Source organism: Erithacus rubecula, assembly GCF_903797595.1.
Source record: "Erithacus rubecula genome assembly, chromosome: 4".
Classification (NCBI taxonomy): domain Eukaryota; kingdom Metazoa; phylum Chordata; class Aves; order Passeriformes; family Muscicapidae; genus Erithacus; species Erithacus rubecula.
The window spans coordinates 18354095-18366711 of NC_136686.1; the positions used below are offsets into that span (position 1 = coordinate 18354095).

General features: G+C 36.0%; 1 protein-coding gene across 2 annotated transcripts in view; it reads left to right on the forward strand.

Annotated features, from left to right (window-relative positions):
* The window catches only part of CRY1 (cryptochrome circadian regulator 1), a 38522-nt gene extending 26607 nt beyond the window's left edge, over positions 1–11915 (forward strand). The window contains exons 4-14 of one of the 2 annotated variants that reach the window (XM_079303624.1): positions 755–939; positions 2309–2397; positions 2962–3102; positions 3198–3509; positions 5824–5975; positions 6080–6282; positions 6662–6763; positions 7777–7869; positions 9001–9072; positions 9171–9278; positions 11244–11915. In XM_079303624.1, the coding sequence (XP_079159750.1) occupies positions 755–939; positions 2309–2397; positions 2962–3102; positions 3198–3509; positions 5824–5975; positions 6080–6282; positions 6662–6763; positions 7777–7869; positions 9001–9072; positions 9171–9274 (1453 nt within the window). In that variant the 3' untranslated portion in view covers positions 9275–9278; positions 11244–11915. The remainder of the gene's footprint in view (positions 1–754; positions 940–2308; positions 2398–2961; positions 3103–3197; positions 3510–5823; positions 5976–6079; positions 6283–6661; positions 6764–7776; positions 7870–9000; positions 9073–9170; positions 9279–11243) is intronic. The other variant, XM_079303625.1, reaches the window with a different exon arrangement.
* Positions 11916–12617: the final 702 nt, after the last annotated feature.

Consider the following 12617-nt stretch of genomic DNA (forward strand, 5'->3'; position numbering starts at 1 on the left):
AACATTAAGTGATTTATTGTGGTAGCTGCCCATTTCATTCTGTCACAAGCTGATGTATAAAAGACTGTTAGACACATGGAAGAGCAGTAAAAATGGAAGTATTTAGTTTTTGAAACCAATAGCTGACTTTTTTTAATCCCAAATTGAAAATCCTTTTTTTTCCCTTCCCACCCAAGCACCCTGTTAAATAAGCATTTGGTTCCATCTACCACTTTGTAAATATTTCTTTGAAGTTTTGCTTTTTTCCAAGACTTCAGATATATTTAAAATGTCAGTGCAAAAGATGAAACTGTGTTTTTACAGCAGTCAGTGTATATAAGCTACATGTTAATTTCCCCCCATATTAAGACAAAACTGTTCTGAATGCCAGATGGGGAAGTGAATTTCTTTGGATGTAAATACCATGACTTGGATACTTCTGTATGGAGCAAGGATCTCTATCTGCTTTACTGATCGGATCTTTTCTTTGCTTTGAATTGTCCATGTTCTTTATATCCTTGTTCATGAGGAAATTCCTGTAATTAAAATAAAGAAAATTGACTTTGTTATAAACAGTTAATTTATATGTTGCCCTAAGTGGGGAAAGAAGGATGGTATATTTAAATTTCTGATTACCATGTGTATTTGGGAGTCTATGTAAAATGGAGAGAGGTAAGAAGATATTTCTGTGTATGGGTAGGTGTGTATATTTTATAAGAAAACCTGATAAATATTATTGTCTGGCATGCTTCTTTTCTTTTTTTCTTTAATATAGAATCATAGAATTAAATGGGGGACAGCCTCCTCTTACTTACAAGCGATTTCAGACCCTAATTAGTAGAATGGAACCCCTGGAGATGCCTGTGGAGACTATAACCCCAGAAGTAATGAAAAAATGTACTACTCCAGTTTCTGATGACCATGATGAGAAATACGGTGTGCCATCACTTGAAGAGCTGGGTATGTTCTGAGATTGCTTTGACATTTTGAAACAACTAAGATGTGATCTACCACTAAAAGCACAATACTTAAAAATGCAAGTGAGGTCCTGCTGGTGGTTAATTTTTAACCTGATGCAATTATGGCATACAAAAGGAACAAAAAAAGATAATCCACTCTGTAAATTTTGGTTGTTTTCTGGTAAATTAGAGGTCAGGTTCAACTGTACTAAGTACTGTTTGGCTTCTCATAATACAGCATAGCCATTTTCCCAGGGTACCAAATAATTGTTAAGCTACTAATTAATAGTCTTTGATGCTTCATTTAGTGTTAATTATACTTTATATCTTTGTTCTTCAGGTCATTAATGTGTCATTTAACAAACTAGTTTGGAAAAACCACCCTCTTTTCTTGATATACCAAGAAAAGATAATAATAAGACAATTAATTACTTTAGAAGGCACTGGGGCGAGGAAAGGTCTTATATTTATATAAATGTAATTTAAAGGAATAATATCAGCTATTGTCCTGTGAAGCTCCTCATCTCTTTCCTGTTTCCCCACACGTCTCAAAATACAAGCAAACGTGCTATGACCTCCAAATTGCTAACAAAAGGGTCTGGACAAATTTTGGTTAGCCTGTGACTGCTCTGTCTAGTCCATTTGAATTCTTGCAAAATAGACCTTGGTTTTTAAAGCCATTTTAAGAAGACATGATCTCACTATACAGTGGTTAAACTACAGGCAGACATGTTCTCCCATTCATCTGGTGAGCAATCTTGGGGCAGGTGGGAGAGTGTGGAAAAAATCTGATTACCTTCTTTTTATCTTTCTTTTGAGGTTCAAGTACATGTTTGTAAATTTGATTATAATCTCTGTTATTTAAGTTGAGGTCAGTGATACCTAGGAATGTTCTGAAGATGGCACTCATGCTTTTACCTTGGTAGAAAAGATTTTAGACATCCAGTAAATTACAAAAGCAATTGTTGCTTTCTAGTAGTAATTCTAAAAAAGTTATGGTTTTAGGATAGTCTGCATATTGCAGATTTGAAAAATGATAGAGAGGTCACTTAATTTAAAAAAAAAAAAAGAGAGAGACAAAAGTCCAAACCCAGGAGAATCGGGACTGAAGTTAAGACCATTCAGCATCTAAAATTTTGATGTATGTGTGATGTGAATGTAAAAGGAAAAGGTTGAGTTTTGCTGCAAGTTAGAGGTATTTGGATATGCTTTGAGAAGACTTAGCTGCATACTGATTTAAAACACACTTTTTTGTGCGTCCAACTTAGGGTTTTTCTCAGGATACAGTAGTCAAATATCAATATGCTATAATTTTCTTGCCTTACAGTATAAGCAAACAAGCAATTTCCTTGTTTCAATTTGTCTTTCAGGCTTTGACACAGATGGTCTGCCTTCTGCAGTATGGCCAGGGGGAGAAACTGAAGCTCTCACACGCTTAGAAAGACATTTAGAACGAAAGGTATGTTTCAGATCACTGCAAATGTGACTTGTCTGGGAAACTTAGTTACTCTTTCCTCTGAACCTAAAGGGATTTGGGCAAGTTGTGTTAGAAAAAAAATCAAACTCACGAACTTGTACTCGAGGCCTCAATGATATAAATCAATACTGTTTTTTTAAAAGATGATAGTAGATTATCTTTGAATTTTAGGGACAGTCTGTGTTACTCTTTTGTACTAAAAAAATTAAAATGTATTTTTAAAGTAATTTTATTTGAAACATACATTTTATAACTTTGAAGGGGAATTTCTCTGACGACTAATGTATTGCTAGCTGTCTAGGTTTCCAGTGTATTTAAAAGAAAGGCACAGATAGTTCTGGAACAGTCCATGCCTTCTGCATTGAGTTGGTTTACCTTCTAGAGGTTCTGCTGATGCAAAAGAAACGCCTGTGTATCGTAGGTGCCCTGACCATCTGTCCACTGTTTGGATTCGGTTACAGACAGTGTGTGATTTCTCCCTTTCTAAGTTGCTGTGTAGCCTCTAGTCTGATTGTGCTGTGTGGGGTTTTGTTTTGTGTTTTTAAGGCTTGGGTAGCAAACTTTGAAAGACCACGGATGAATGCAAATTCCCTTCTGGCAAGCCCTACGGGGCTTAGTCCTTACCTCCGCTTCGGCTGTCTGTCCTGCCGGCTCTTTTATTTCAAGTTAACGGATCTGTACAAAAAGGTAGGACTTCTGTGTAGTCAGATAGACATTGTTAGATGCCATGGTTTTCCCCTACTTCTCCTAATAAAATGTTTTTCTTTAATGATGTTCTTCAGGTAAAAAAGAACAGCTCCCCTCCCCTCTCCCTCTATGGCCAGCTGTTATGGCGTGAATTTTTCTACACAGCGGCGACTAACAATCCGCGGTTTGATAAAATGGAGGGGAATCCTATCTGTGTTCAAATCCCATGGGATAAGAATCCTGAGGCTTTGGCCAAATGGGCAGAAGGCAGGACAGGTTTTCCTTGGATTGATGCAATTATGACACAACTTCGTCAGGAAGGTTGGATTCACCATTTAGCCCGGCATGCTGTCGCATGCTTTTTGACTCGAGGTGACCTCTGGATTAGCTGGGAAGAAGGAATGAAGGTATTGTTTCGTATTCTTGAATTTCTTAAAGTGCATGTTAAAGTTTCAGATAGTCATTCTAGAATTGTTACTGTGTGGTGGAAGATGAATTTTAAAGCTTAAATTGTGGGTAAAACTAAATTGGTTCAGGTGTGCCTCTTGAGTGTCCCCTTTTATTGGAATGCTTAGGACTGTTGCAGTCAAAATAGGTCTGAAATTCTTTTAAATTTGAGATTTCTTCCTAATTCTTGACAAATAAACATGGATAACTATTCTAATTCAGATTTCTTTTTTTCCAATCATTCTGTGTGTGAACAGTTTCTGTTCATATCTTGCATCTGCTTCCCTGCAAAGGGGAAGTATTACGGAAATTAAAGAGAGAAAACTAAAAACTGAGAATGTCCTTTCAGCAATTTCTGTCACTTTGCCCAGTGTTAGAACTGTGGGTAACATAATTTGGCTGAAGACTCAATGCAGTTAATTTTATGTGAGTATAAGATGCTGAAGTTCAAATTTAAGATGTCAGGTTTTTGAAGAAACAATGGAATAATTTATTCTCACTAATTAAGCCTTTGGATCAATTTTACATTTTTAGAAGTGTAGCATAACTTTTACTGAGCAATAATAATCTATTAAAAAATGAGAATCAGACAATCTTATTTTTAAAATCTAAAAAAAAAAAAATTGCTATCAGGATTTTGGCCTCATATTTCCATACATATGTATAGTCATAGGAAATTTCCTTTCTTAACAAAGCAGTTGTAAGCAAACACCTTTCAGTTGAAAAAAATTTGGTTACTTCTGCAATTCAGAAATACAGGCATTGAAGATGCACATACATAGGTAACTCAGTGTATTACAGATAAATTACTCTGTAAATTAGATACATGGCAACTTGTCCTTACTTTTGCAATAATGCAGATACATGAAGGCCCCAGACTTGTGCAGTGGAAAGATGCTCAACTCAAGTTTCCATAGCTAGCAGAAGTTAATCTGGCCTTCCACATTGTTGTGTTTCCAAAGACTTATTACATGGCAGCATCTAGTGGAACAATTGTGTGCTAACACACTTCATGTCTGAAGATCTTGTTGCATTGAGAGTCACCATCTATTTCAAACGTTTTTGTAAAGTGCTTTAAGATAAATCCTATTTTTTCAAAACAAACATTTTTCCTAAGTAGTTGCAGATATTTAGTAGAAGATACTTCTGTAACACTTTTTCAATGTATACTGTGGAATCAATGCATTATTGAATGTATGGAGAGAGAGATCAAGAGATCATTGTTTAATGGTATAACCTTATTTAGACCTTGTATAGGAATAATATTAGTTGAATTTGGGTGGCAGTACTAAGATGTTGGGTTTTTAATGCCTTAGCATGAAGAAAGATGGTTGCTTTGGAACATTTGGAAATTGTGTAAGTTTGAAAGGAAAATCAGAGCTTGAAAAAATATGTATCTGTTCTTAAAACTGCTTCTAGGGGCACTGTTTTTATAAAAGGTCCTTGAGCATTGTTTTTCACAGAATGAGGCTTCGATCTGTTTTTTGTCAGCCTGCATTGCTAGTGATCTGACTGAGTAGATAAATTTCCTTTATACAAATTAGTACTCTCTGTGTTGAAGATGAAAAAACAATCAGTGCTTGGAAGCTTGAATGTTTCACAGCTACTGAGCTCCATATTTAAAGTAAAACCCTCATAAATCTTCAACTTTCTCATATTTTGTTTTATTGTATTTTTAAAATATAATAGGGGCAGTAAATTAGATTTCAAGTGTTTGTTCTCAAAACTATATCTTGCTAGAGTAACTATTAGCCTTCAAGAACACAACTTCTGCATGTTTCTGCTGCCCTGAAACTCTTGAATTCTACTCTTAGGATTTCTCACATAGGGAGGAAGTTCTGTGCAAGTCGAGGTATTCAAACGAGCAGTTTGAGTTCAAAATGTACTTTGTATGTTCCCTGCTTTCTGGAAGTTTGCAAAGCTTACTCAATTGTGATGTGATGAAGCAATTCTTCTGAAATCAGCAAATTCCACTTGGAAGCCATAAGGCTCCAGCCATCCTTTGGGGATTTATTTTTCAAGGATGTGTTTATGTAAAAATGTGTAGCTTCTTAAGATATTTGCAAGTTTGTTTGCAGGATAAAAGCTGGTTTTGAATTTTTTTTCTTGGTATTGAGTTTGGCATTAAGGCATTTGCAATTGCATACTGAGCATTCTGTCAATGCTGGCAGGTAAGAAAGTGCTTAAATCAGAAACTCAGGAACTAATCCTGAAAAAGTAAGTGTCTTGAAAGTATACTATGCCCAGACTAACTTGTTGCACTGATTTCTTAAGGTCTTTGAAGAGCTGTTACTTGATGCAGATTGGAGTGTGAATGCTGGAAGCTGGATGTGGCTGTCCTGTAGTTCCTTCTTTCAACAGTTTTTCCACTGCTACTGCCCAGTGGGTTTTGGCAGAAGAACTGACCCAAATGGGGATTATATCAGGTAACTCACAATCCAGAAATTGCAGTGATTGGTTCGTGGATGTTGCTTAAACTATTGAGCAGCTTTAACATGATCTTTTAACCATTTTTGTCATTTTTTTAAAGACGGTATTTGCCAGTACTCAGAGGTTTCCCTGCAAAATACATCTATGATCCTTGGAATGCCCCAGAGAGCATCCAGAAGGCTGCAAAATGTATTATAGGAGTTAATTATCCCAAACCAATGGTAAACCATGCAGAGGCAAGCCGTCTGAATATTGAAAGGATGAAACAGATCTACCAGCAGCTTTCACGATACAGAGGACTGGGTATGATTATAGATTATTTACTTATGTAAAACTTCTCTCACTTTCTAGCAATTCAATATTTAGTCTCAGCAGTGAGAGTCAGGGCTAAGCTTGTGGGGGGGTGATCAGGGTATGAGAACACATATATACATAACAGTAACTAAGGAATTGGAAAAGGTATGCAGAATATGATGTAGAAAAGTTTAAGTTAAGTAAATGTGAACTAAAATTGTTTGGCAAGAAACAGAAGCATGCAAGACAGAGAGGTGTTCTCCTGTCATAAAAGTAAACCACTCAAGGTGAGGATGGAGAATTGGCCATCACAAGGAAAACAGAATGCTGCACTTGATATTTTTTTTTCCTTTCTATCTTTCTTTATATATTTTGTTTTCATTTTAAGGTCTTCTTGCAACTGTGCCTTCTAATCCAAATGGAAATGGAAATGGTGGCCTAATGGGCTATTCACCAGGAGAAAGCATTTCTGGTTGTGGTAGTACAGGAGGTCAGTGAAATTTTTTCAATGCAGACAGTTATTGGGACTGAATTACATGAACTTCTGTTATAATGCCCTTGCTATTTTGTATTATAAGGAAGAACTACTTTCATAAGACAATTTTGAGTACAAGTCACAAATACTTTTGAATTTATTCACTGTTTGATAGTATTTATATAGACATCTTTGAATTATTTTTTTGTATCAAATATGCAAATATTTTTCACCTGTGTTGTTCCCCCTCCAAAAATTACCTCTTCACTAGTATCAAACAATTTGATTTCAAAGGCATTTGAATATGATTTTCTACTTGAAGTTTATAAGCATCCTGACATTTATAATAAGGAGTGACTTGTCAACTTTGAAGTGAGAATTATTAACTTGTAAAGTTTTCTAATGCTGTCATTAGATTGCTTAGTGGAATTTATTTCTACTGAGAAAAAATAAGAACGCTATTAAGTTTGTATTAACCCATGGTGTATCTTAAATTCTTAAATGCTATATACTCTTTAGACTCTTCAATATAGAAGGATGTGGCAGAACTGGAAATTTACTGGGTTGATATTCTTCATAGGCTTTAGTCAAGGTTAGAAGCAGATTGTGGACGAAGATGGACCTTATTGTTCTTAGCCAGTACAGTTCTCCTGAAGATTTAAAATACAAACTCCTTAAATCTGGGTGCTTGAGCTTTTATTTCTTACAAGTTCAGGATATGTATGAGACAAGAAGGGTTTTATTTTTTAAAAATTGACATTATGTGCACTCTTTTCTCTTTAAAATGACTTCATGTATACATGTACCTACACTTCTCATATAAGAAATATATTCCTTTTGTACGAGGTTGAGTGAATTTGGAAAGCAAAAAACCATTAGAGCTTTGGATCTGTAATGAGTTGGATTGAAAAAAAAATAAACTTAAAAGCCACAATAAAAAGAAGAGGGGGTAACCCCCCCCACATTTTAAATCCCAAAATGGGACTTGTACCTTCTGTTATGTTTAAGTCTTCTCCCTGCCTCTCCAGGAGCTCAGCTGGGAACTGGTGATGGTCATACTGTTGTTCAGTCATGTACCCTGGGAGACTCTCATTCAGGAACAAGTGGAATTCAGCAGCAAGGTATTATGGCAGTGCCTGTCTGTAGAGGATCTCCAAATGCTTGCAACTATGGAAAACCAGACAAAACATCAAAATAGTATGGATAGATTTTGGGTGATAGCTGCTGTCTGCAACATGAACTGACCTTGTTTCTGTTCTTGAAACACTGAAAGTATTTCTAAGAGTGAACTTGCTTGTCTTGTAATTTTTATCTAGAGCAGTATTTCCGTGTTTTGAGTGGGAGGGATCATAAGTGTGACTAAACAAAAATTAATAAACATTATCCTAGGCTACTTTAAAAGAAACTGAAAACCAGAAGTTCACCCTGTGTATTGGATAGCAAAATTTGTATGTTATCTTTTCCCTGATTTCACTACCACTCTTTCCATATATAATTATTTTCCAGTTTTGTGTGGATAGTCTCTTATTGTGGAAGCAAATTTTTGTTACTTTAACTATACAGAACCTTAAGGTGTGGTTTGTGATAGATCCACTTTGCAATGAAATTTAACCCAACTGTTTGTTTCTTTGCAGTCTTAACAGAGGTGGTGTGTTTACTGATCAGGAAAGGCTGTAATCTGTGTTTTGTTTAAGCACCCAGAACGTAACTGGAACACCGCAACTGTTCAGAACAAGAAAAAGAAACCTTGCAATTGCTTCTGCTGATTGCACTATTCATGCAGAACACTCAGTTTCAAGGTTGCCAGTAGATAGTTTACATGAATCAAAAGAAAGTTCTCATCTTTCTTTAAAGTTACTTGCTTTTTTTGTTTTTTCACAACTAAGTTATGCCAGGGATTCATTAGCATTGCTATAACAAAATAACTAAAAGGGTAAGGAGACTTGGCAGAAGTAGTGTCAAAATTTCTAACTTTTAATTAAAGTGTTTGGATATACAAGCGTTCTGCTTGTTGCAAATATAATGCATAAATATATACGCACTAAATGTTGTTCACTCTGCAGATATAAATGCATATATGTTCAACTGCTGTAGAACTCTTCTGCATTCAGGATAGTTTCTAGTAGGATTTTTCTTGATGATGGAAAATAAATCAATTGGCTCCTTTTTCTTGTTGTAAAGAACATGATTTTACACTTGCTTGCAGCTCTAAATTTTATGCAGTATAATAAATATCTACTGTATCTGAACAGGTTACTGTCAAGCAAGTAGTATCTTACACTATGCTCATGGAGACAATCAGCAATCACACTTATTGCAAGCAGGTAATTTAAACAACAATGAAAAAAAACCCCAAACATTTTTATTGGATATATAAGGGTGCAATAGAGTCTTAATGTAAACACTGATTTTAAATTATCAGGAAGAACGGCCCTTGGTACTGGCATTAGTGCAGGGAAACGCCCAAATCCAGAAGAAGAAACTCAGAGCGTTGGACCAAAAGTCCAGCGACAGAGCACAAATTAAACTGGTAAGATCTGAGGCACCTTAAAGTTGTCAAAGTTCTGTACAAATTTTGTGTCTGTGATAATATTCATGTCACTGCAGTGCAAAGGATCCTGAGCTGTTGCTGTAAATATGTCTTGTGGGGACTGTACAGACAGTACGAAATTCTGGCTCTAAGAGATTTGTGAATTAGGAAGTAGTTGCAAAAATAGAGCCAGACTGAAGATTATCAGACACTGATCCAGGTATTAATGAAAGGAAGGTGGATAAACTGTGGTTTTAATACATTAGCAGAGCTGCTTAAGTAGTTTCAATTACTCTCTGCTCCCACATCTCACCTTAAGTTGTGCCAGTAGCATTGTTTGTTGTGAATGTATGGTGACCTCAATCAGGAGACTACAACAACTTAAAAGGAAGAGCTCAGGGCCTCAATTAGTTTGGATATGTAAATGGACTAAGCAGAACATGTTTCAGAGAGGTACTGCCAAAAACCTGTAAAATGCTGGTGTGGTTGTTGAGTGTGAAGATGTAGGGACCAATGTAAGATTTGAAGATGTGAGCCTCTTTGGTCTGTAATTGAAGCAGGTTGCTCAGACTGCCCAAGTTTGTCAAGCTGTGGTGAAAAAGACTTGAATTTGGAGAAGGCATTGTAGATGGATGCACACAAACAAGTGTGAAAATATGGAGAGAGAAGCAGAAAAGTGGACAAGGAGTTTTGTATGTGTAAAGTCATCAACATAGAGAAGTCAATTGTAGTTTCTGGATAAAGTTGGGAATAGGACAGAGGAAAGAGAAGGCCAAAATTGTTATACCTCTTGCCCCAATAAGCTTGATTTGAGAGGAACAAGGAAGATGACATGAAAAAAATGAAGACTAAATTAAAGAGTAATTACTAAGGAGGAAAGCCAAATAATGGAGGACTGTATGAAATAAGAGAGGACATGTTTTCAAGACTTGAAATGGAGCTGCAAAGGTTAAAGGTGATTGAGATCTTTAAGGAAAAGCAAGTGGGGCACTGGTCATTGTGAAATTTGAAGAATAAGTAAGAATAGCACAACAAGCGAGATAATAGCACATGGAGAGACACTGTTGGAACTGGAGGACAGGGATTCCATACAAGTGTAGGAGATGCATTCATCATCTCTAGAGATCACAAGGGAAATTCCGTCTACTTCATTTGGTTTTGACAGCAAGATCTAATTTTGCTTGTTAAACAGCAGCAGCACTTTGTCCAAGTTACTGTGGTGCATTAGGAACAATTGTGTCATAGTGATGTGATTCAGTGCAGAACCACAGCATTGTTTCCATAATGCTATCAATTGAGGAAGTGAGCCGAGACCTTAGCGAGTGATCCATCTGCTGTTTTCTCACATACTGGAAGCCCTGTAAACTGCTTCTGTATTCTCAAACTGATTTCTGTTACTTGGATGGGCCTGAGTGGAACAATTCCAAGAGAGTCTGTGTTTCAGTAGCTGTCTAATCCTTAGTATGTGTAGATTCATTCAGCATCCATGTTTTGTATTGCAGAATTCCTTAGGTGCTCGTGTCTGTGTAGAAGAAGTACCTGCAGAGCGAACGTCTGGTTCCTGTCTAAGCTCTTTTTCAATTGAGAGACAGGTTGGAGGGGTTTTTAGTTTGGCAGAGAAGATGATTTTGTTAGGGGTGTTCAAAGCATGCTGCAAAAGCATTATAGTAAATACAAACATCAACAGAGATCATACTCAAAACCACTGCTGGCAAAAGGTTGTGCACTTCTGAATACCACTCAAGTACAGAGGCTTTTGTTGATTTCTCTTATTTTGTTTCTTTCTCCTTTTAGCCTCTAAGGTGAGAAATAAGATTTCTGAGTATTTGGGCCAATACAGACTGGGACAGGGCTTCCTGCGTTGAGAAGGGGGGAAACAAAACCGATCCCTTGAATTACTTCTGGCTTTGAAGACTCACATTAAACTGCTTAAGAATACTTTTTTTTTCTTTTTTTTTCTTGCAGCTTGATTGGAAGAGAAGTTTGCCACTCAAAGAACACATGGGACAAAATTCCTGCTACTCTGTATTGGAGCTAAAGTGTTGTGAGAGTTCATGTTCTAAAATTACATAATTTTTCATAAATTATTTTCAATTGTTCTCAGTTGTTGTAAACAAGTCCAATTTTTGGAATGCATTATTTCTAACTGGCATTTCTATGGTTTTTAACTTTTTAATGACTCTTTCACAAAGGGCAAATTGAGTTTTGTATATAAAGTATTTGGTGAAGAATTTGCTAACTTATTGTAAATATAAATATTCATGATTAGTGATAGACCCATCAATATATTTTTGATAATCTTTCATGTATATGGTAGTAGGAAAAGCTATAGTGCTGTTCTGAAAAACAGATGAAAATAGAAAGTTTGGAAGTTTTAAAATGGTTATTATTTTTAGATTCCGTACTTGAGCTCTGTATGATCAACTTCATATTTTCATAATGTAAGTGCTTAGGACTGTGTTTAATCAAATACAGTAGAGTTGTAACCATAATTAATCACATCTGTATATAAAACACATGCCAATTTTAGTCGAGTTGTAAAATTTTCATGTATATGTCCAGTCCTTGTATTTCTCAGTTGCCTTGTTCAGTAATGACATACCTTGTTAATAAAAGAAAATTGTATATATAGATATATACGTTTGTCTGGTTTTTCTCTATTGCTTCTGCTTTTATTTCCAAACAGAGCTGTTTCAGGAAAGAAGAGAAATACTCTTTTTAGACTTAATCTGAAAGTAACAAACAATGAACTATATTATCTTCCAAGTTTCATGATACTGAAGCAAAACAATATTCAAATTATCCAGGCCTTTTTCTTGAAACTGCGTGTATGTATTCTGACCATTAAATGTTTTTCACTGATACATTTATTGTTTCTTCACAGTCTAGGTGTCTGAGTTGTTTTTTTTCCCTGCTATAATTACAATTTGCTTGATAGTTGTGAAGTTTTTCCTGCAATGCATTTAATTTGCTGCTTTTTGAGGATGTTGATTTCAGACTTTCTTGAATGCTCAGTCAATACTGTCTCTAATGTTCAGATCAGTTTGTATCTAAATGTTTTCTCAGACCATTAAGATCTCTGAAGATGCAGTATGAATTTACATGTCACTACTTGAATGGGTGCCCAGATTAAAATCCTGGAATATTTGAGTTGGAAGGGACCCAGAAGGATCACCAAATCCAACTTCTGGCCTCCACAGCACCATACCCAAGAATCTTAGGCACCATATACACACATTCAACTTGCCATCAACAGGACCTTTCCATGGCACTGCTCTCCAGCATCTTATTTTTCCAGTATGTTTGTACATCCAGGGCTGCCCCATCCCAGGTGCAGAA